The following is a 24,801-nucleotide window of genomic DNA, read 5'->3' on the forward strand; positions in this document are numbered from 1 at the left end:
AAATTCAGCTTTCTGGTCCCATCCGACCCTTGAAACACAATTCTCCAGGACTGTGCATGTTAACTCAGAATCTTCCAGGCCCTTCTAGGGGAGTCTGACACATGGGGCAATTGAGGACCACTGCTATTAAGTTTCACACAAGCCCACTGTATAGAGGGCACCTGTTCAACAAACAGATGAGCACATCAATACATATTTGCTGCAGCCTGCAAACTTGCCCCTTCATAAGCTTCACCTGGGTTGCTTGCCAACATACAGATTCGGAGCCCTTCCCCCGCAGTTTCTGAATTGGAAGATTGGGGTTGCGGCGTTGGGGGGGGGGGGTGAGGGGGGGAATCTACATTTTTAAAGATTTTTAACCAATGTGTATACAGGGGTCAGAAGATTGTGAAATGAAAGGAAACGCCTTCCCTCACTCTCATGGGGTCGGGCTGTTTCAGATAATGCTGTGACCCCATAAATGCATTTACTCCAGGCCCCAGGAGTAAGGCGGGTAGGCGCCCAGGGCAGGTGAAGGAACACAGAAACGCGGTGCTACTGAAAGGCAGGCAAGCGCGCACCAGGTGGGGAGTAGGGTCTGGGACCCGAGAGAGGGCGTGGCCGGCAGTGGGCGTGGCCAGGCCTGTGTACGAGGGGGTGGGGCCGGAGCCGGGACAGGATGGGGGCGGGCTGAGCGCTTAGCCTCCTTCAAGCTCGCCAATCCGGGGGCTCGTAGCAGCCGCGCTCTCCGCCTCCCGCCGTCCGCGGAGAGCGCCGAGTTGCTATAGGTCGGCTACGGCTTCTTCCGGCCGGGGGGGCGGGCTCCGCGCGGTGGCGGGAAAGCGGCGCCCAGACACTTACGGGACGCTGAGGGGTGGCGGCTGCCTCCGCTATGGACGCGGCCGAGGTGGAGTTTCTGGCGGAGAAGGAGCTGGTGACCATTATCCCGAACTTCAGTCTGGACAAGATCTACCTCATCGGGGTAAGGGGGCGCCGGGCATTTGCCTCAGGAGCTGGCGTCTGCGGACGACGACTCGCCCTGCTCTGCTCCCAGGTCTCGGGTGGGAAAGCCAGGCGGCGGACTCGGCGTGTCCAGCCCGCGCGGGCCCTACGTGGACGGGGTTGGGGCGAGGTTCGGAGCCGGGAGACGTAGGCGGGGGAGCCCCTGGAGGTAGCCCGCGCCTCCCAGATGTTCCTGGGCGGCCTCCCCGCGGCGCCTCGGGCACCGGGCTCAGGTGGGCCGCCAGGTGCGGCCAGCCCCACCGCGCGAGGCCAGACGCGGGCTGCCTCCCGCGCCGCGTGACCACCGGGCGTGTGTTTGTGTTTGGACTGCTGTTCCCACGGTGCCCGTTCTGTTGTTTGACAACGGGAGGTCCGGTAATGCCGTTAGCCCTGCCTTGTCTTACCGGGGTTTGCTTTCCTCCGGCAGGGGGACCTGGGGCCCTTTAACCCTGGCTTACCAGTGCAAGTGCCTCTGTGGCTGGCGATTAACCTGAAACAAAGACAGAAGTGTCGGTTGCTTCCTCCGGAGTGGATGGATGTGGGTAAGGACGTGGGTGCCCGGGTTCTGCAATGACGCCGTGGCCCACTGACCAGCTGAAATCAATGGTTCCAGATTCACTCCTTAGAGTCAGCTGACCACCATTACCGGGGCCCTGTCAGTTTGGGGTGTGTACATCACTTTTAGTTCAGATTTTGTGTTTAAAGCTATTTCACCTTGCTTTAAAATTTAAAAAGTATTATAAGACCTTAAAATCAACATTTTAATTTAAATATATAAGTACTAGAGGCCTGGTGCACGAAATCAGGCCTACGTGCAAGAGTAGGCCTTCTTTCCCCCGGCTGCTGGCACCGGCTTCCCTCTGGCACCCGGGACCCTGGCTTCCCTCGCAGCCCCGGCTTCGTTAGGAAGGTCTCTGGACAGACATCGGGAAGGATGTCCTGTCTAATTATCACATTACGCTTTTATTATTATAGATATAGACCGACATGTTGAGCAGAGTTATCTTACATCATAGAAAATGCATGAAAAGAACCCATATAAGGGGATATTATTCAGCCATATTAAAGAATGTGGATGAACCTTGAAAATCTTATGCTCTCTGAAAAGAACACACAAAGACCCTATTTGTAACATTCCATTTATATGAACTATCCAGAACAGGCAAAGCCACAGAGACAAAATAAATTAGTACTTACCTAGGGATAGGGCTATAAAGGTGATGGAGGGATTGTGTGTGTGTGTGGGGGGGTCCTTTTTGGGGCAATGAAAATGTTGCCCAACTCTGTGAATATACTAAAAACCATTGAATTGCATACTTTAAGTGGGTAAATGGTGTAGTATGTTAATTATGCTTCAATAAAGTTCTTAGGGAAAAGAAAATAATGCATCGAACATGCAGGCCGACTTTACCCTGACTTTATCCTTCGTGTCTTTTTTTTTTTTTTTTTTTTTTATCCTTCGTGTCTTTTCCCCATCTCAAAGCTGTGAATGGCTCATTATCGCAAATCATCTTAATTTTATTGGGGGTGGTGGTGGTGGTAATAGGCATGCATGTAGAATTTGAAAAGCCATGAGTGATTTTGATTGCCCTCTCCCCTTGGGAATCACTTGGGGATACCTGCCTCCGAGAAGCAAGGACACGTTCAGCCAGGCACTCTCAAATGCAGTTTAAGGAAGACGGGGCATTTCTGCCTTACTCCCTGTCCTAAGGGGTGAATGGCCCTGGTGGTCCTGAAACATAGTGGGAAACTCCAATTCCTTCTGCTTTGAAGGGCTTTTTCAGTCCCAGCAGGCCAGGCTCTGTTAGGGCTGCATCCCCTCAAAGCTTCTCATTTAAGATCAGCTCTGGCAGCTTTGGCCCATCTAAACCCCAGCCCGAGCTTCTTCCTCGTCCTGGGCCATCCTGTGGTGAGAAGTAGTGAGACATCAGTCAGTCGACAATGCCCAAGAACCAACTGCTTTCTGATTCTGCCACCACGTTGGTGCTACCTGTTCTTGGACTTCATATACATGGTATCATCTAGCATGTCAGTTTTGGTCTCTGACTTCCTATCAGTATCATGTTTTTGAGATTCACCGCTGTTGCATGTGTCATTACATTCTTTTGTTGCTGGGTGGTGTTCCATTGTATGGGTATGCCACAGTAGGTTCACCCATTCTTATGTTGGTGGGTAGTTGGGTTATTTCCCATTTTTGGCTATTGTGAATATGGCTGCTATGAATAATCTTGTCCAAGTCTTTTTGTGGATATGTTTTTATTTCTCTTGGGTAAATAAATACCTAGAGGGGTGGAATTGCAGGGTCATAGGACCGACTGTGCTTAGCTTGGTAAGAAACTGCCAGCCAGTGCTCCACAGGGGCTGAGCCATTATTATAATCCCACCAGAATTGTCCAAGAGTTTCCAGTGTTCCATACCCTGGCCAACATTGGAATTGCAGGGTTTGAACAGAGGTGTTTCATACTCTGATTTTGATTTAAAAAAAGAAAAGAGTGACTATTCTGTGCAAAGAATAAGTGTGTGGGGAGAGAGCAGTAGAGAGTTACCCAGGCAAGAGCTGAGAGTAGCTGGAGCAGCTGATTGAGGTGGGCAGTGGGGGTTGGAGTTTAGGCATAGTTTGAAGGAAGAATCATCAGGATTGCTGAAGGACTGGCCGAGGGGTATGAGGGAGGAGAGTTAATAGAAGATCAGCACCAGGGTTGTTGGCTTGAGTGTTGTATCATAAATCAGCGAGTGAGATACAAGACGCCTTAATGAGCCAATTAATTAGGAGTCGTTTATTGAGCACAGTCCAGAGGGAGGTGTTTCTTCCAAATCTCTGAGCAAAGTCACACAGGAAGTTTCCCGTATTTATACCTTTTGAGCTTCTTTGCAGATTTTACAAAGAGCTCTGTGTGAGTTATTGTTACAGACAGTTTGTAATCTTGGATACATAAAGAACAAACATTTGGCATAAGAATATGGGAATTATTATCAGTATTAGTCCATTATGTTAGATGGCTAGCTTGCAAGGTCAGTTAAGTTTTTATCTTTTTCTATTATTCAAACTAAAACAGTTATTTTATAGAATAAGAGACTGTCTAAAAATGACAGAGTTTACAGAACAAGGGGCTATTTAACAATAGCAGAGAACTTCAAACAGCAAGATGGAGGTTATTATGCTTCATTAGCTCTGGAAGGAAATGGAGTTGTTGTTTTCTTAGATGGGGAAGACTGCAGGAGCAGTGTGTGGGCTAAAGTGGACACCAGGAGTGGAGTTTGAACATCTTACACTGGAGGTGCCTGATAGAAATCCATGTGGAAATAATATGGGCAGTGGGGTATTTGAGTCAGGAATTCAGGGGAGGGACTTATCTGGGGATGTGAATTTGTCATTATGAGCACATAGGTGGTATTTAATGAGGCAGGAAGAGATCATATGGGACGTGGGTTTAGGTGAGCCCTGCACCACAGTGTTGAGAGGTCAGGAAGGCAAGAAAGAATTGATGAGATGAGAACTCTGGTGTTCCAGAAGCTAAATTAATACACTCCAAGGAAGAGGATTGATCCTCATCAGATGTGGAGACTGAGACATAGCCCTTGGGTTTGGCCTAGTGGAGGATGTGGGCCTTGGTGAACTATGTTGGTGGAGGGGTAGGATAGACACCCATCTGAGTGGTTGAGGAGGGGAAGTTAATGTCAATGTCAGACAACTCAAAGTTTTGTGTAAAGGGCATGATAAATGGATTGGTAGCTGGGGAAGATTTGGTGTCAGGGGAGGGTTTTCTTTTTCTTAAAACACACACACACACACACACACACACACACACACACACATGTTTTTATTGATTTCAAAGAGGAAGGGAGAGGGAGAGAAAGAAATACTGATCAGTTGTCTCCTGCATGGCCCCTACTAGGGGTCGATTCCACAACCCTGGCATGTGCCCTGATTGGGAATTGAACCTGTGACTTCTTGGTGGATGGGATGACACTCAACCAACCGAGTCACACTGACCAGGGTAGGTTTTCTTTTTAAGATGGGAGATGTTGCAGCATGTTTGATGGAATGGTCACATAGTGAGGGGAAACCATGATCATTCAAGAGTGAGAGACCGAAGCTGGAGTGGTGTTCTGTGCAGGTGAGAGGAGGGTCCAGTGCATACCTGGAAGGCTGGCCCTTGTGTATGGGGACAGACACAGGGAAGTTAGGAAGATGTGGTGGTAGGAGCATGCGGGCACTCAGCAAGGCAGTGACTGAGAGCTGGGGCAGTGAGATGAGGAGAGAAGGCATGAAGAGGGTGGGCATGATCAAAAGTGAGAGGGTGAATGGATCAGGGAAGTTTCATAGGATTGCAAGATAATGCCAAGGGCCCCTTAGAGATGGGTGGTCAGTCCTTTAAAGTGAGACTCCACAGCATAGTCATGTCTGTGTGTATCCTGTAGGTACAGTGGGCAGTTCAGATTTAGGACTGGAGGTTTTCTCAGGCTATTAACACATTGCAGACCAGTAGTTTTATTGCTGGCTTTACCCAGTGGCCAGATAAGTTTCTACTGAACGAGTACAAAAAATGTTTTACGTAAATGTTAAAGGCACACTTTAAAATGAAATACCCATTGCATTTTGAAGTTATTTATTACATGTTCTTACAAGTTAATATCTTTTTAATATTGTCATTGGCCACAAGCCTTAGAACAGAAAACACGAGAATTCTCATGATCTGTCCGCAATGTGTTAAGTCAGAGAGAGAAACATCAATGATGAGAGAGAATCATTGATTGGCCATCTCCTGCAGGCCCTCCACTGGGGACTCAGTCCGCAACCCTGGCACGTGCCCTGACTGGTAATTGAAGCATGACTCTTGGTTCATAGGTTGATGTTCAACCACCGAGCCACACTGGCAGGGTCCAAAAACTGTTTTTAATGTGTTTGTCAGTTGATCGAATAGGTGATATAAGCAGTTGGTAAATTTGGAAGGTTTAAAAAAATATTTTGGTTATGGTGATGCTAAAATGTATTCATTTTTAAATTTCAGAAAAGTTGGAGAAGATTAGGGATCATGAACGAATGGAACAAACTTTTACCCCTATGCCTAGCCCTTACTACATGGAACTGACCAAACTCCTGTTAAATCAGTAAGTAATCTCACTTAGAGCACATGTGTAAGATTGATGGTTCTCATTCCTTAATCCCTGCCCTTCTTTTCTTGTTTCACTCTCATTACCAAGGTAAGTGGTATTCCTGGCCACCTGGTTCCTCAGGTCAGTAATCTGGGAGTCCATTCACACTGCCTGGAGTCTCTCTTGCTTCCTCATTTTTCCTTTTCTCCACCCTTCCCTCTCCTAGTAAATTCCTTGGTTCTTTTTATTTTATCTCTTAATTACAGGCCCGGTGCACAAATTCGTGCACCAGTGGGGTCCCTTGGCCTAGCCTGTGGGGATCAGGTTGAAACTGGCTCTCTGACATCCCTTGAGGGGTCCTGGATTGTGAGAGGGTGCAGGCTAGGCCGAGGGATCCCACTGGTGCACAATCGGGGCCGGGGAGGGCTCCAGGGCGTTTCTGGCCCATCTTGCCCAGTCCTGAGTGGCTGGACCCCAGCAGCAAGCTAACCTACCGGTTGGAGCGTCTGCCCCCTGGTGGTCAGTGTGTATCATAGAGACTGGTTGAACGGTCAAATGAACAGTTGAACACTTAGCATATTGGGCTTTAATTATATAGGATTATCACTTGACATTTGAACCCAGTATGAGCCTCCATCATCATTTCCAGCAATAGCCTTTATCTACACTAATAAAAGAGAAAGATGCAAATTGAACGTACCTTCGCGACACCCACCAGCCAATCAGGAGTGAGTATGCAAATTAACCCAACAAAGATGGCGGGGACAGGATGCTTGCATTGTCGCCATGGCGACAACGCAGGCGTTCCGCACTGCCCCAGATGCTCTGGGCCTCTGGACAGTGCGGGAAGGTGGGAAGGTGGCTCTGGCCTGAGCAAAGGCGGTGCCAGCAGCCAGGGGAAGGAAGGCCCATACTTGCATGAATCTTCGTGCATCGGGCTTCTAGTATTAACTGTAGATATGTTTTATTACTAGAGCTTTACCCCTTTTTATTCTTTGGTTATGTGCATTTGAGTTCTTGCATGTCTGTCACATGAATGGCCAGAAGACTCACATTTGCCCCTGATCCTGAACTATAAGAAAAGCCCACTAATGGCAGAAATGTACTGTAGTAAATTGTTTCCCTACATCCAATTCTGGTTCCACATCAGCTTCTAATTCACTCTCCACATTGCAGCCAGAGTGGCCCTTTAACACGTTAAGCGCCCAGCCTGTTTTGTCTTCTGGACAGAAAGTATAGTGTTCGTCACTGGTGACTGACTGGGTGCTTAATGTGTTAAAGGTGAAGTTGCCATATGATTCCCCTGCTCCTTGGAGCCTTTCCAGGGTTTAGTCTAAAGTCCTAATCATGGTATTCAAAGCACTGCATAGGCTGGTTTTCTTCTTCTCTCATAACTCTCTTACAGTTCTCCCCTCTGACTCGAAGTTCCAGCTCACTTTGACTTCTTTTACTTCTTTATACATACCAAGGTCTTCACCTCAGGGCTTTGCATATACTGTACCCTCTGCCAGTAAGTCCATCTATTCCCTGCTCCCTCCTTTGGTTTAGCCTAACAGGTACTCCCTTCCTGTCCTACCTGTCATCTTGGCACCTCCATAGCATTTGTCAGTTAAAACTTTTCTAATCCCTTGTCTGGCTATGCTCTTCACCCCACTTCCAGTTCTTTTTTTTTTTTTTTTTTTAATACATTTTATTGATTTTTTACAGAGAGGAAGGGAGAGGGATAGAGAGTCAGAAACATCGATGAGAGAGAAACATCAATCAGCTGCCTCCTGCACGCCCCCTACTGGAGATGTGCCTGCAACCAAGGTACATGCCCTTGACTGGAATCGAACCCGGGACCCTTCAGTCCGCAGACGCTCTTATCCACTGAGCCAAACCGGTTTCGGCCCCACTTCCAGTTCTAATGAGCAGGGACTGTGTCTTCTGTGTACTAGCACAATGCCTGGTGCTCACATGTTTGTTGAATGAATGAAAGAAATCAGTGGAGGAGGCAAGAAAGTGTGGATCATTTTGCTTAGGACATACTTAGAATGTAATTTTCAGTGTCCAGCTTTTGATGCCTTTTAATTTATGGATTCAAGAGTAGAACTAGAACAAAATTTGGGGAGCTGCAGAGCAAAGACCAGGGGCCCACTAAATGGCATTTTTGGATGCAAATGAAAATTCAAGGTACATAACACAGACTTGTTCCTTCAGTTCATATGAGGCTGCAGTTCACAGCTTACTAAGCATTCTACTAGATAGTGATAATAGGCTTGAGTTCCTGGTTTAGTGGGGGGTGGGGGCTCGGAGAAGATGTGACCCTGTTACCCAGTGGTTATACTGCAGTGTGATAAATGCTGTTCGGAGTATGTTGGGATGTAGTCCTAATGCCTGGTGGTATCAGAGAAGGGATCTCAGGCTGGAAAGATGAGGGAAAATCTGGGGGAGAAGGCAGAGGGGTGAAAGGACATGGTGTGTTTGGGAAACAGAGCTATTGGGACACATGTAGACTGTATGGGGTGGGAGAGCTGAGGCTTTTCTTTTGTTGGAGGGTCCTGGGAGGGTGTTCAGGAAGGAGTGTGCCACCTATGGATCTGAGAAAGCCTGCTGTGGCAGTGGGGAGAGTGACTTGGAGTGGAGAATCTGGAAGCAGAGGTGAGGGGCCTGTTTATCTTTCATTTTTGGAGTACAGTATATTATGTATGCAGTTCTTATTGAAACTCTTGTCTTAGAATTATTTAGAATTCATTTGGCTAAGGGACTTAATTGTACCTTTGTTCTGCATTTCAGTTAACAAGGAGCTGGGTCCTTTGTTCTTTACTGCTGTTCAGAGCAAAGGATCCAGATGTTTGGGCTTTAAGTAAAATCCACTACATAAACTTTATATCACTGATTATCCATCTACTAATCTTGAGCTAATTTTAGCATGTGAAGAGGTCATTTCCAGCTTATCCTAGAATGCCTGGTGATGATGATGTGAGCTTCTGCTTTTATCTTCTAGTTTGTCTTTTCCTTCAAAGATTAGTTGAAAAAAATCTCACACAGGAAGACTGACCATCTCTCGCTGACTCCAATTCAAACTTTTACCCGGAATTCATTATATAAAATGTGCTCAGGTTATGCTAATTTGCAATTTCTTCGGTGATTTTTCTAAATGTATTTTTGTTTTCTCTGTAGAGTAGGCCAGTGTCTACCCTTCAGGGCTTTTGTGAGGATAGAAATACTGTGTAGTGCTGAGCACATTGCATGGCATAGAGCTGTTATCTTCTTTCCCTGGTGGGTTGTAAGCCCTTGGGTAACCGATGAGGTGTGAGCAATAGAAGTCATGACCTCTGAGCCAGCCTTGAAACAAATTCATTCTAGGTGGAAATTCTATAGCACAGAGCACTCAATTATCCTGAGACACAAGATGTCCAACGTAGAGCTTATTCTCTTATTTATTACTAGTGTTCCCGTTGCAGGAAAAATCCTGCAATAGGATTTCCTGCTGCACTCTACCCCGCCCCGCCTCCGCTCCTCCCTTGTCTCCCGGCCCGCCTTCTCCGCCAGCCCGCCCCGCTCTCCTTCCTTCTCCCCCGGCCCCGCCTCCGCTCCTCCCTTCTCTTCCCCCCGGCTTGCTTGCTTCTCTGCAGCTTTGCTCCCTTCAGCATCTCTTGGCTTCTTTCTAAGCTGTCTTGATAAGCAAATTAGCCGCCATCTTTGTTGGGGTAATTTGCATACTCGTCCTGATTGGCTGGTGGGCGTGGCTTGGCTGGTGGGTGTAGCGAAGGTGCGGTCAATTTGCATATTTGTCTATTATTAGGTAGGATTTTACAGAACAGAAGTCCTTATGCCACTGCCTGCCAGGGGACAGGTTACATGAGCATAACTGTGGATCATGGCTGAATTTTCTTGGCACCAAGCTTAACTGCTAGAAATCCTTACATTTTAAAATTGAAAACAAAGCAAAACAAAATCTGAGTCTAGGACAGCGCGTGTATTTTAACCTGAATCCAAGCAACCTTTTTTTTTTTTTAAAGCCACTTCTAGCTGGATATTGCTTTAGTTTACTGAGTGCTTCCTTATGCCATTTATTTGCCTTCTTTAGTGCTTCAGACAACATTCCAAAAGCAGATGAGATCCGCACCCTGATCAAGGATGTGTGGGACACTCGCATAGCCAAACTCCGTGTGTCTGCTGACAGCTTTGTGAGGCAGCAGGAGGCACATGCAAAGGTAGGTGTACTGCTGAGGGATTTCCTCCAGCATTCAGCCTGCTTAGGCTATCACAAGCAGGAATTACTGGCTGTGCTTTTAAAAATTATTGATTTCTTGTTTTCAGTAGATTTTTTACCTTTTTCTCAAAATCAGAAACTCCTCAACCAACCCTGTCTGTTTCCTTTTGTGTTTTAGTTGGATAATTTGACCTTGATGGAGATCAACACCAGCGGGGCATTCCTCACACAAGCTCTCAATCACATGTACAAACTCCGCACAAATCTGCAACCTTCTGAAAGTGCCCAGTCTCAGGACTTCTAGAGAATGGCCTTTGATTTGTAAAGGCCTTGTGTCTGCTGGCATGAGGCTTACCGGGTAATGTGTGAGTGCTCAGGACATGATAGAGGTACTCATAGTGCTGGGTTCGAGAACCATTTGAATGTGAGAAAAATGTGCAATGAAGCAAGGAATGGATTCATAACATCATTGGAAAGCAACAGGTTGTGCTTAGTTCTTAAGCTATTCCCAACTGTGAAGGACTCGAGTAAAAGTGACAAGAAAAGGCAAGTCCTGTCATATGAAAGCAGTCCTCTAAACCAGCAGTCACCTGTTCCTTTATGGAGGAAAGGAAAAGCTTCAGCAAACAAGCCATTCTCCCTAGCAGGGTCTCAGGTCTCCTGCACAGAACTGTTATGTGTAGGTAAGTGTTCAGTGATGTTACATGTTGCTTTGAAAAGACAGACATACAAATGGTGATGTGGCCCTAGGGCTTTTTTATTTTTTTGACTAGAGGCCCGGTGCATGAAATTCGTGCACGGGGGTGGGAGGGTGGGTTGTCCCTCAGCCCAGCCTGCACCCTCTCCAATCTGGGACCCCTCGAGGGATGTCGGACTGCCAGGACTCTCACAATCCAGGAATGCTGGTTCCCAACCGCTCGCCTGCCTGCCTGCCTGATTGCCTCTAACTGCTTCTGCCTGCCAGCCTGATCATCCCTTAACCACTCCCCTGCCAGCCTGATCGACGCCTAACTGCTCCCCTGTCGGCCCGATTGCCCTTAACTGCCCTCTCCTGCCGACCTGGTCACCCCTAACTGCCCTCCCTTGCTGGCCTGGTTGCCCCTAACTGCCCTCCCCTGCTGGTCTGGTCGCCCCTAACTGCCCTACCCTGAAGGCCTGGTCACCCCCAACTGCCCTACCCTGAAGGCCTGGTCGCCCCTAACTGCCCTCCCCTGCTGGCCTGGTCGCCCTTAACTGTCCTCCCCTGCAGGCCTGGTCGCCCCAAACTGCCCTTCCCTGCTGGCCTGGTCACCCCTAACTGCCCTCCCTTGCCAGCCTGGTCACCTCTACCTGCCCTCCTCTGCCAGCCCGGTCACCCCTAACTGCCCTCCCCTGCTGGCCTGATCACCCATGACTGACCTCCCCTGCTGGCCATCTTGTGGTGGCCATTTTGTGTCCACATGGGGGTGGCAATCTTTTACCACATGGGGGCAGCCATCTTGTGTGTTGGAGTGGTGGTCAATTTGCATATTAGGCTTTTATTATATAGGATATGGCTCTTTTTGGCTGAATTTAGAATCTAGAGATTGCTCACACAGAGTAGGATGGCAGATGGTGGCTTGTGATGCCGACTGGGGTTGATCACCTCAGCCAGGGGTGGGGAACCTTTTTTCTGCCAAGGGCCGTTTGGATATTTATAACATCATTTGCAGGCCATACAAAATTATCAACTTAAAAATCAGCCTGCTATATTTGGTCAAACATTTAATTAACACCCCTAATGCCTTGGTAGGGCCAGACTGAATGATTTTGAGTGCCTTATAAGGCCCACGGGTCAGATATTCCGCACCCCTGGTAAGCCCTGATACAGAATAAAGATGGAATCAACCCAATCTGTTGGGTTTATTTTTTCCTGCTTAAGCCATGTGGCTAAAACGATACGATAGACCAAACTGAGGTGTGTTGCGGGCTGTAAACTTCAAACCCTCTGGTTGTTTCTTGTTATCTTTGCTACTTCTGGTTACAGTTTAAAGGGTTGCTTTTAAAACTACATGTTATTGAGTACATGAGTGAAGCACAGTGCTTAGAAAAGTTGGACCTATAACACTGCTCTTGATGGGTTTTAGGGTAAGATGGTCATAGGTAGCAGTGGCTCAAATAAGGGTAAATTCTAAGAGAAAAAAATTCAAATATAGCGTTTTGGAATTGCTAAATTCATATTTTATTGCCTTGAAAGGGGAAAAGATTGTCTAGAGTGGCAATTTTCAACCTTTTTCATTTCATGGCACACATAAACTAATGACTAAAATTCTGCAGCACACCAAAAAAATGTATCTTTTGCCAATCTGACCAAAAAGAATAGGTATAATTGATTCATTCACACTGTTGACAGCTAGCTATTGGGTTGGCTACTGCCACTTTTTATTTGACAATCTAAGGGAAAAGAGGTCCATGCCCCTGACTATATATAGTCAGGTGTTCCATGTTTAAAAAATGCTTGTGGCACTCTGGTTAAAAATCGCTGGTCTAGAATCAATGAGTGGCAGTTTCTGTAACCAGGTTTTCTACTGTCGCATGCTATCTCAAGGGAGTTTTGAAGAGTGTATGTGATCAACTGAGCCTGGAAGAGACCTGCTGATATCTGCTCTTGTGTTTACTAGTAAAGTCCAAACTTCGAGTTTCTCCATTCCAAATTGCTATCCATTTAGATGTCCCTCCAACAAGCAGCTGATGGTTGTTTGAACACTGAAGGGCCAGGCACAGAGGGATTAGGATACAGAAGACTTGTTTTTATCAGTTAAGGTGACTGTTTAGAGCAGTGGTCGCCAACCGGTGGTCCGCGAGGTCTGAAAGGTTGGCGACTGCTGGTTTAGAGGACTGCTTTCATATGACAGGACTTGCCTTTTCTTGTCACTTTTACTCGAGTCCTTCAGATTTTAATCCGGGGAATCTTCTGGAATGAAACCACTCTATTGTGAAGGGTCAGGAGTCCTGTGTATCTCAGATCAGCCCCTTAATACCTTTCTCCTAAAACCTGACTGAGGTACATTGGATCTGTCTTCACATTTTACCTGTAAAGCTATATAGTTGTTGAGCATTAAAAAAATAAATTGGTCTTTTTTTTTTTTAATTATAGCATAAAGAAGATTTTTCTCTTAACATGATTTAGGAAGATTTTATTTTTTTGGATGTTGTCAGAAATTACAGCAATATATTCATAAATACCTAATTACTACATTCAACAAATAATATTACAATACAATTAATTCAAACAAGTACACTTAGAACAGGTTTAATTTCACAGCATCTAAACTGCCCCCAGAGTGACCGAGGCACTGTTCCTCCTCCCTCCCATGTACTGGTTTACTGTTCTAGCAATTAAACACAGGGTACGTACAAAGTAACACAACCAATTAGCATGGTCTTCCTCAGGTCTAGGCAGAGTTAAGGAGTTTAAGTTAAGTGCTGGATCAAAAGTTGGGGACAGGCTACTGCAAGTAGTAAGAAAGTCAATAGCTTGGTTACTTGAAAGAGTATAGGGATTGCTGCTAAATGGCTAATATACACTTATTTAAGAGTAACAGAATCGGCTTGTGCTGATCATCTCCATCTTGTGGTGGATCCTTGGAATTTTCTACACTTTAAAAAACACATGGCTCAGAGGGGAAGGGAGTATCTTGATGTAATTTTTGAGATTAGGCAGCATTTAGGAAATACCGTTCCATGTACAAACTTAAGATTTCTTGTATTATAATTCTTTACTGCTGAAGTGTGGGCTCCTTTGAATATTCTTTGAGTTTCTTTAAGGGTATTATCTAATAGAATATTAATGCCAATTTAGTGTTTTACTTCCTTTAGAATATATAGACTGAACTGTTGAAAATCCTACCTTGCCATTTATCTTAGATAATGGATTATATCATGAAATGTTTTCACTGTCAGTTTGGCTCTGATTATATGAAACGGAGAACCTATTCATTTTCAAATGATCAGGTGTGTAGATCCAGGTTTTGAGGAACGCTCTGGTTTGTCCCTAAATATTTGATTAAATGCGAAGCTGGGGATTCGGCTTTGGAAGGTGTCCCTCACAAATTAACAACACAGCCGTCTCCTGCCGGTGCTGTAGGAAGCACGTGAGGCCATGGAGGACTGACAGGTTGCAAAATCAATTCTAGAGCAAGTTCGGTGTTCTTCTGAGCTTTGTCTTCTACACTCAGTGTGAAATAGCTGAACAAAACCTTCAGAGAGCGCATATTTGTCCATTTTTAAGCCCAAACTGAAAAGAAAAATTAGATGAGATGAAAATGTGTTTTAAGATTTTAGAACTAATTATTGGATGGAAAAACCATTATTGGGTACTGTGTCTTAGTGGTGCATTTGTTTTCAAAAGACACTTTACCTTTTTCTTAGTTTATTATGCTGCCTTTCCTGGTGTATATTTATTCTCTGATTGTCATTTTACTTCTTAAACCCAAGAATATTCAGAGATCTCCAGAGACGTGTGGCGGAGTGAGAGAGAAGCTCAAGTGCAGGGTGATAGGGGCGTTTTCAATGGGAAGGAGGAAAGCAGTTATTACTGCTCAGGGACGTCCTCCCTGACAACTAAACAAACCCGACCAAGGGAGCTCCTCTGGGCTGGAGGAGGAATGGGGCTCTGCTTTTCTTTCCCATCAAGTTATTAGATCTACATTTTTCTTTCTCTAAGCCAAGGCCATTACCAAAGCTGATCAGCAAAAGTACTAGTACTCAGACATTCTGTGATGGCAAAGGAGGACTGGGAGTGAAGTGCTAAGATGTAGCTCTTAAGCTTTCAGACCAGAAGCAGCAAGCAGATTTTAAAGAGAGAAATTCAGTGACATTTTGCCCTGATTGTTGGCAATAGCGTTCCCTCTAAACACCTGTCCCCACCTGTGGAACATGTTGATCTCTCAATGTCTTTGCAGGGGAGGCCCACAGAACAGCCCTTAGATCTCGTCAAATCGTTTCTGTGGAGAGGAAGGCGCTTGTTGACTGCTGATAATACTGGCGGCACTTTTTGTCTGAGTTTGCTAATAACTGGAAGATTCTTGGCAGACATACAAAGCAAACTGTGTGGGAACAGATAAAGCGACACAATGCCATCTGCCAGCAAGCTGTTCTGCACAGCTAAGGTCTGGGGCTGAGGGTGCGGCCACTGATCACAGTGAGTAGCCTTCATGAAGGTCAGCCAGCCCTTCCCCTGGGTAAAGGGAAGGCGTGATCACGCTCAGACCTCCTCTCATCCCCTCTCCCCTGGCAGACCAACCACTGGCTGCTTTGGCCTCTGGTTCAAGCCCATTCAGGCAAGAGATACTTGCTTGATCTAGATTAAACCCTGCCTGAATGAGCAGTTAACTGGGACAAGAAGGAAAAATTTCCCCATTGCTTTGCATTGATCTGATTATCTCAGTTTCTAGCTGCTCCTGTGCTTGTCACAGTCAGTTCAAGAGGAGGAGTTGTTCAGCTCTGACATTGTTTATCCTACTTTTAGGCTTTTACAAAGCTTTGCATCTAAATAAAGCCTCTAGAGTTTCTACTTTGCACCTGTTCTCAGACTGCTGTAAGACACCTTAGAATTCTATCACAGAAACTGCTCACTTCCTGAAAGGTTCTTTTACAAAAAGCCCCATGTCTGTAGGTGCATGCATAGGTGCACACCCAGTATCTGTCTTGTTCACCATAGACTAGCCCCTCCTCACTGATAGCAACTAGGTATAACTGCTACTTGCTGTCCAGAGCTGGGGGGAGGGGGTAGAGGAGGAGGTAAGAAGTAACGCATGGCTTTCTACATCATTTTCTGGTGCAACTCAAAAATGAAGTGATCGCATAGGCGCCAGTGGTAAGCTCTTTTAACTTTTCTTCTTCTTTAATTTTTAAAAACACTTCAATATTTAATGTCCTGACCAGCAGCAGTACAAACACTAAAAGCAAGTTTTTTTGTGTTTTTTTTTTTTGCCCAGAAAAACAAAAAACAAAACAAAACACAAAACCCCAAAACAGGAAAACAAACAGAAATCCCCCAAAACCACATATTAAAAATGGCAGGCCTTTTATAACAATAATTAAAGTAATAAAAACATACAAAACTTTGTTTTTTAATATATATACACAGTACAAGGCTGAAGCACCTTTGACTTTTCTCTCAAAATTTGTTTGTATGAAAACACCCCCACCGCAGCAACAATTTAGTGGGTGTGAATGTATGTATACATAGAGCTCTGTACACTCCCCCCTCCCCCATGGAGTAATAAAAAAGGTACCTTCAGGGTGTCGATTTTGCGTTATCTTTAGGTAAGAGCTTTTCCAGGGAAAAGCCTGCTATATCAGCGAGGCTTTTAGTACTGTTGCTTTGAAGAAAATTTTGCAGAAAAGTAACCAAAACAAGCCCTTCACTTAAAATGCACCCCACCTTCATTCAGCTGAAGCAGGTCTCAGTCGTGGGGGGGGGGGATGAGACCAACCCTATGCTGCAGCAAAAGCAAACTTGGGTCATCAGGCCTAGTAATATGGCAACACAAGAAATAGAACACAAGCGGTTTGATCCAATCTTATGCACCCAGGGGCTATAAATGATAAAAGTTTTAGTGTTGGTAATGGAGCCTTCATTTTCAGATTTTAAGACGGTGACATGGGGAAAGAAAGAATAAAATTGCCTTTTAAAAAAATATATGGGCGACGTCCTACATTGGTTGCTCGCTGAATTACAAAGGTGATTCAGTTGCATTGAAGTCAAGGTGAGTTCGTTCTTTTTCTGGAGTCTGGAATCCTTTGCTTCATGCATGGCACATTCTTTATTATTATTTTTTTAAGCTTCAAACCTCCCAGTGAAAAATATTAAATATTCAAGGTAATAAAATAGATAATATTTCTATACTATAGGTTCAGCCTAGTGCAAGGGAAACCGTCACCTAGGATATCCCTTAAAGTAACCCCTAGGCCAATGCAATGCAGGCAACGCAAGGCACTTCCGGAAGTGATCCAGTTCCGCCTGGATTCGCTCCCTTTCTGAGACAATCTTCTGTTTCTGGCTCCTCAATTCCTGCAGAGAGAGATTCACATTAAACAAACTGCTTTCACGGAACTGTATGTGATGTAGAAAAGCGCTGGAGGCCACTTTGAAAACTTCCTCCTCCCAGTTCAGTGTTCTGACAGCGCCTCTGGGGGCAGGCTGAACTGGTTCTTCCAAAGTCTTGGGTTCTCACAATACCTGCTCTCATGGAACCAGTGTCCACTGTTGTCTCAGCTTTGACCCTGAGCTTTAAAAATTAAAACCTTTACTGCTTAGGAGTGGCCCAGATGTGCAGACCTGATCTGAGATAAGCCCCAGATCCCCACTGGGAGGAAGGCCTTGGGGCTTGCCACATGTCACAGTTGGAAGACCTGTTGGGCCAGGCTGCAAAGAGGAAGGAGGTGGTTTGTTTTCCTCAATAACTTACTCCAGTAAAATCTTCCTTCCTTTCCCCTTAGCAAATCACAGCAGGAGAGACTGACTAAGGCAGTAAATAAGTCCTTAAAAGGCATATGTATAAATAGCATCTTCATTCTTCCAGGATCAATATTCTGCAAATTAGTGATGCCTCCTTCCTTGGCTAGGGTCATCAACTGAGCCTTGAATGTCTTCCCTAAGACAACAAACTTGAGCAGGAATTTCCCTCAAAACTTGTCTGTATGGCTAACCTTGAACCCAAACTTGAAAGGTTAAACAAAAGAAGCACAGTGTGTTTTAAGAAAACCTCCTCTGGAGCTGATTTTCATCCCTTTTCCCGTGTGTGGCGACCCAAGACTCACCGCCATGCTGTGGGAGAGCTGTTCTGCTGTGAGACTGAGGCTGTAGTGCTGGGCCTCCAGCCGTCTGCACTGCGTCTGTAACACCTGCCGCTCCAGATTTTGCTCTGAAAAGACAAGCGATGTTGATGTATTTTCTGTGTATAGGGATCACAGACTCTGGCGATTGTTTTCCCTCTCTAATGCGGCCAGCACAGTACTCTCCTTGGGACCATAATGCTCCAAGTTCTTGGTATCACGCTGGTAAATATGTCAGTGTTACTAAATTAAATCCAGCCCAGTGGAATCAAAGGATCAAGCATCAAAAGGCAATTTAAGGGATACAGATTAAGAAGAAATTAAGGGTAAGTTTATGGCCTTAAGATACATTTTTCAAAAAGAAAGATAAAAAATATTGGAGTTAGCCTTGGAAGTTTTTAAGCTGGTAGAAACAGCCAGAATAAACCTAGAAAGTCCAAGTGGAGTACTAATTAGTAAAATGAAATCTCTGCTCTTCCAAAAGATTCCAGGCCTGGTTTTAACAGAAGAGTGACTTCAAACTTTCAAGGCTAAATCCCTGCGTCACACACAGTATTTCCAAGAATAAACACCAGGGAAGGCTACCAGACTAATGTTATAGAAACTAGAACAGTTTCAGCAAAAATAAATACAATAAAATTAGCTCCTAATATCATTTAAGTACATTTAAAACCTTAAAAGAAGTGACAAATTCAAGGAGAAAACGACATTAGAAAACAGGTGAAAACAACAGGGTCATCATCTCAATGGGTACAGAAAATGCAGGAGTTAAGCCTTTGACAATTGTATACCATAAACTCAGCAGCAAATGAGATGCTTAATGGGCCACGTCTAAAGTTTCACAAGACAAGAGCCCCGTTAGTGCCTCTAATTCAATGGCTTAGAGGTTCTAGGAAATGCAATATGAGAAAAAGTTAAACACTCAAAAGGAAAGAACTAAACTTAATCTGCAAAAGGTCTGATCATCTGATTACCTAAGGAAGAAGGGCTAACAAAATTAAAAACCCACAATATCAAAGTGGTAACTAAATCTAATAAAAGTAAACTGCTCATGGAGAAAAGTCAGCAAAATTTATTTAGTATAATCTACTATCCTATTTGTAAGTGGAATAATATCACTATTAAAGATGTCAATTCTTCCCAAATCTGTAAATTCAACTGGGTGGAACAAATAAGGTGATCCTAAAATTCACCAGGGAAAGTCAGCTGAGCTGTTAGAGAAGAACAAGTCAGGGTGAGTTACTCCTGACAATAGAGCGCTGCAAAGATATGGCACGACACAGGGACAGGCCAGGACCCCAACGTGTGGCGCAGAACAGCACCAGAGAGACCTGGGCACAGGTGAGGATGCTGCATGATGGGCATGCCAGGGGGAAGAGGCATCCTGGAAACTGCCAGGATAATTGCCTGTCCGGGTGGGAAAGGTGAGGTTATATTTCTACCTTATTTCTTACACAGAAATGAATTCTAGGCACAAGAGAAGCAGAACGTGAATACTTTTAGAAGGAAATGCAGAATATTATGTCCTTGGAGGTAGGGAAGGAATTCCCAAACAAGTCACCAACATCAACCCAGAAAAAGTAGATACACCTCACTCCGCTGAAATAAATAATAATGCTATGCATTGCTTCTGGATACATATGTATGTACTTAAAGAGCAACATGTAAGAAGTGATGGACAAATTCAAATAAAAGGATTCCATTTGAAGGAGGAAAGGGAATGAAAGGTAGGAATTGATACTCTGGTTTTCCCTTTGTTAGTCTGTCTCTTAACTTTTAAAAGCATTTGAAATGATTATGCTATTCATAATCAAATTGTTTGTATTTAATATCTACAACATAGTAATACTGTGATATGGAAATGAATGAATTAGGAGGTGGCAGCCCAAGTTTTACATTTCTCAACTCGGGTCAAACTGACAGCATTGCCAATGCAGTGAGGACCAGCGTGCAGGGGGCGGGGCTCACCAGGTCAGCGGGACCAAGACCAGGAGCTCTGAGCGCCTGTCAGTGCTCCTCCTTCCCGGGAGTCCACCCGCCTGTTCCACTGGAGGGAAAGGCTGGGCTCCTCCACTCCCCCGGCACCAAGTTCACAGCACACAGTCTCTGACTAAGCTGGAAGGGGCCTGTGCAGGCATCGCAAGGAAAATGAGGTGCAGAGAAGGGTGGTTGTGTGCTGGAATCATAGTGGCAATGCCAGACCCCCACCAGCGCGCAAGCCCGTGGCTCGGTACACGAGACCAGCGTGGGAGGGGTGTGCCCACAGGATGTGTTCCACCAGGCAGGGGTGGAGTGTGCACCCACAGTTGAGAAGAAAACATTCTGGTGGCTGACGGGCTTGCTTCCCTGCACAGAAGGGCTGGTCCAGGAGGATGACAGAGCCCGAGAGGGAAAGTGCTGCCAGCACTGAGACACTTCGAACGCAAGGCAGGCTCACACAGGGATCAGGCCTGGCTAGTCGGAGCTCAGCTAAATTAATGAGCTTTGCATTTTCCAGGACCCTTGTACGTAGCTCCGGTGAGAATGGTCTCAAGTTTGTCCATGAGGAATTACCACTCTAAGTAAGCCTGGGCACCTACAGAAGCCTGAGAAACAGTCCTTAAAATGGGCAAAACAGGGGAGGAAAATTCCCCTTCTAGTATTAGCATCTAGTGCCCCAGAAAATCTGCCAGTACTGTCCCTTAGAAACGGTCCCCAATGCTGGCAGTGAAGTCCTGCGCTGATTGGTCTATTAAGCTTTTAGTGACTTTCTTTACTGGGCCCTCATTCTGCTCCTCCCTCCCCTTTGTACCTTCTATATGTTCCTGGTAAGCTTCAAAAATTGCCTCAATCCCTTGCCACTTGCGCCTGGGGGGTTCCTCGTCATCCTCTTCTCCATCCTCCTCCTCCTCTTCCTCTTCCGAGTCCTGGTCCGTCTCCTGTGTGAGGGGGCCCTTCCTCACGGCCGGGGGCTCCTGCTGCCCGTTGTGCTGGGGCAGAGGGAGCCGGCTGGAGGACTGCAGCTCAGGAATGTTGTAGTGGATGGACGTGTCAACTTTGTGGTTCTGCTCTGCAGACAGCACGGCTACGTTCCCTGGGGAGGAGAAAGAGTGGAAATGAAATGCAGCAAACCCTGATCTCCAACCATCAGTGACTCCCACCAAAATTTGGGAGAGTGAATGTGGGGGCTCACATGAGGGGCTAGCACAACCATCAGGTCACAAAGTGCTCACCAGGCCCACTGAGTCTAGTCTTAAAGGATGGGGAGATTTCCAGGTGAGTCTGTATGGGGACACTGGGAAAACGCTCAGCTGCAGGATACATGGACCCTATTTTCGCCAGAAAGGCACCTCGCCTGGCCTTCCTAAAAGAAGTGCCTCTGCTAAACTCAGGTGGCATCACATGGTAAGTTTTCTCCAAGTGTGGTCCCCAGCCTGGGAGCATCAGCATCACTTGAGCACCAGCTGGAAATGGAGACTCTCGGGCCCCACCCAGACTGAGACGGAATCTGCCCGTAACGACCTCCCCAGGTGCCTCGTGCACACTGAAGTGCCAGAGGGGCGCGCCCAGGGCGGGCAGCCTCCTTACCTTTGTGCTTCTGGAGGGCCTTCTGCGTGGACTGCAGCACGGACTCATGGAACTGATGTGCAAACTCCTCTGCCATGAAGGGCTCCCACGACTTGCTCTTCCCGTTGATGCTGTGGGACAGTGGCACGGGAATGTCCTTGGGGGCGGGGCCCCTGATGTAATGCATCATGCTCAGGTTCTTCTTGCCCCCAGGGGCCTCATGCGGCCTGGCCTTCTCGCCGCTGGCAAGAGTCAGCTCCTGGACTCGAGATAGTTCCTGTGGCCGGAGCTGTTCCAGTCTCCCAGGCTCCGTGGCCTTTGGGACATCCGACAGGGAAGCAGCAATACCCACCGGCTTTTCCATATCCAGAGAGGCTGGCTGCGTGGCTGGTTCTTTTAGAGACAGAAAGCGAGGAAAATATTAAGAGCTGCAAGAGACCAGGCGGGCCCTGACCTCTACAGCTTACACTTAACAAAACCTAGTACAAAGGACCAAGACTCAGGGAGCCGTTTAATTAAATGTCAGTGCACAGGTGTGGCCTGAAGATGGGGTGTGGTAGCAGCAAGTCCATCCTTGGAAGGTGCTCCAGGAAGGCATCTGGGAAGAAAAAGAATCTGAAGGAAAAAGCGAGTCACTTCAGGTCATCCAAAAGGCAAGAAGTTATGTAGCCCAACCCGACAAGAAAGACTGCGTTAGGAGTTAAGAAAAGGACTGGATAATAAAGATCTGCTCCACTCAGCAGCACAGCAATGTGTCATCAAAGCCATAAAAGAGAGAGGTGTGAAAGCAGATGTTGGAGAGGCCTGGAAGGCAGAGTGAGCAAGACAGACGCAGGAGAGTGCCAAGGAAGGGCAGACAGCGGCAGCAGAGCCGAAGCAGAGGTGCCGAGACCCGTGACACAGGGCTTCGGTGGCTTGGGCCACCACTGGACTGACGGACGACGGCTACAACTACACTGACCGCCAGAAGCCTGGACCCTCCCCTTCACTCTCCGAGCCCTGACTCCAGCTCTCGTGTTCTGGCCCGAGGAGATCCTTCACCATCAAGGAGGAAGCTTGTATGAGAGAGAGGGGGAGAAGCACATCCTGTCTCCAGGAGGAAAGGTTCACGATGAAGACCTCGAGCAGTCGCTTCTGACCCTGGGCAGCCCACAGGACGGCGCTGGGCAGCGGCGGATGGGGCCGTTCTTCCCGCCCTGGGCCTTACCGCTCAGGGAGACGGCAGGACTGTCCCTCGGAGAGCTCCTGAGAGAGTCTGCCACTGCCGCTGACAGTGCCTTCTGCTTCATGGCACGGAGCATTTCGACAAGTTTCTCTTTGTCTATGAGAAAAGCAGCCTGAGATTAACAAGACAAGTTGCACCATTTCTGAGAGGGAAGGGGGGCAGGATTCTAGCCCAGGCTGTGGCTGGCCGGTGCAAGTCCTTTCACCCAGAAAAAACACAAAGCCGGCACCACTGGGACAGGCGGTGCTTAAAGGAAGAAACCCTGGTGTTACAGAGTGAGCCCAGATGCCTCTCAGCTTTTATTGCGTAACATTTCAGAGGTATCCCAAAAACAGCCGTGTGTGTGGCGATGACAGCTATGGAAATAATGGGTAGCTGTGATCTTCCGCGGGAACTTCTGAGGATGCATTCTTATGTAAAAGACAAAAATGATGGCCCCAACCCAAGGAAGCAACCCCTGGAAGCGCAGGCTGCTTCCCGGCGCATTCTCTTCCCCTCCTCCTCCTCCTGGCATCAATGCCCACGCGATGGCTGCCACTTGTTGAAAAAGGAAGACTCCTGCGATGTTCGATGCCACGAATTCCTGTTGCAGTGGCACTTCCTGGGGAGACTTAAGTGGCTTCCTCTAGGAGGAATACGTCAGGTGAAAAGACACTTTCCACGACAGAACTGTGCACGTTCCCAGAGACTTGTCTGCTCATCACATGTCCCTGCCCCTTCGAGGCGATCGCGAGAATTCCAGCTTGTTGGTTCAAGACAAAAAGTAAATGCCACACGCCAACGGAGAAGTAAGTAGAAGCAACTAAATGACCAATACACTTGTGCTTTAAGTTTTGTCTTCCTTCCAGAGAGAGGTGACCAGGTATCAGCAAGGGGGACGTGGAAGTGCGCAAATGAGCACCCCAGACAGGCCAAGTTCCCACGTCAACCAATATCCCGGCACTAAGCGAGCGTGGGGGGGCAGATCAAGGAAGCGGACGTCCCAGAAAGCGTCCACACCACACCATGTCTTCTGCACCACGTGTTCCAGCCCAAAGAGTCAGTCCCAACAGGGCCGATCTGGAAGCACCTTTCAGGGCAAGCTGCCCACTCACCATGCGCGTCAGCTCTGCTGGCGGCCACAGCCCACCCACCCAAGCCTCCTGCCATCAGAGACGAAGCCCAGGGCGCCATGCCAGTGGCCCAGCAAGAGGAAACGCCCGGCCGTGGGCCCGGAGCGCTCTGCCTCAGGAGGAAGCCGGGAGGGTCGCTAAACCTGCCTCCTCAAGCGACAAGGGCAGCTTTACATACAGAACAAGGTACTCGCAAGTTTCTCTCCCGCTCCAGACGAAACGGGAAAACAGGCTTCGAGTGGGACAATTTGAGTTCAGAGGGAAGAAGGCGGAGATAGTGGGGCAGGCCTGCTCGCTGCTTCCTTGGGGAGCCCGGAGGAGGTAAGAGAGCCCCGGGCCAAAGTGTTTTCAGGTTCTGCCTGGAACGTGGGTCCCGGATATCCCCGGGAGCCTTCTGAACCCCGCAACCCCACCTGCTTCTTCAGAAGCTCCTAGTGAGCCCCACCCCCAAGAGGCCCAGGTGAGGCCCTACCTTTCCTCTTCTCGGCACTGATGTGGGTCAGGTTGAAGATGGTCAGGAACTTCTTCTTCTCTTCGAAGTTGGGGCTGTTGTTCATCTCATCAGGACTATAGCGGGTGAACAGGGCCAGTCTCGGTGAAGGCGTCTGCCGCTTGTTCTGAATCGTCGGGGGCGATGGGCTTCTCTCTCTCAGCATCCGCCGCCGCTTCCTCCGCTTCTGGGTCAGCAGTTCCTCCTTCTGCTGTTGGGTGGTCAAGCCAAAAAGTTGCAAAAACTCTAGCTTCTAGATTGGGAAAGAAAACAAATGAGTTTGAAACCACCAGCAGTGGTGTGGCTGCACTGTCCCAGGGGTCCCTCCTGGGGTCCTCCAAGCCCATGTACC

General features: G+C 47.1%; 2 protein-coding genes across 2 annotated transcripts in view; one reads left to right on the forward strand and one right to left on the reverse strand.

Moving 5' to 3' along the window:
* Positions 1–852: 852 nt before the first annotated feature.
* GINS2 (GINS complex subunit 2) lies at positions 853–15,814 on the forward strand. Its single transcript, XM_054710394.1, has 6 exons — positions 853–961; positions 1,409–1,523; positions 5,994–6,093; positions 10,151–10,277; positions 10,455–10,665; positions 15,199–15,814. The coding sequence occupies exons 1-5, from the start codon at positions 872–874 to the stop codon at positions 10,578–10,580; spliced, it is 558 nt and encodes a 185-aa protein (XP_054566369.1). The 5' UTR covers positions 853–871; the 3' UTR covers positions 10,581–10,665; positions 15,199–15,814.
* Positions 13,417–24,801, reverse strand: part of GSE1 (Gse1 coiled-coil protein) — a 42,789-nt gene continuing 31,404 nt past the window's right edge. Inside the window, exons 11-16 of the mRNA XM_054710395.1 lie at positions 24,432–24,702; positions 22,830–22,943; positions 21,644–22,015; positions 20,868–21,149; positions 18,062–18,165; positions 13,417–17,312 (exon numbers count right to left, since the gene is read on the reverse strand). Coding sequence (XP_054566370.1) covers positions 17,178–17,312; positions 18,062–18,165; positions 20,868–21,149; positions 21,644–22,015; positions 22,830–22,943; positions 24,432–24,702 — 1,278 coding nt within the window. The 3' untranslated portion in view covers positions 13,417–17,177. The remainder of the gene's footprint in view (positions 17,313–18,061; positions 18,166–20,867; positions 21,150–21,643; positions 22,016–22,829; positions 22,944–24,431; positions 24,703–24,801) is intronic.

The sequence above is a fragment of the Eptesicus fuscus genome, chromosome 21 (assembly GCF_027574615.1).
Source record: "Eptesicus fuscus isolate TK198812 chromosome 21, DD_ASM_mEF_20220401, whole genome shotgun sequence".
NCBI classification, from domain to species: Eukaryota; Metazoa; Chordata; class Mammalia; order Chiroptera; family Vespertilionidae; genus Eptesicus; species Eptesicus fuscus.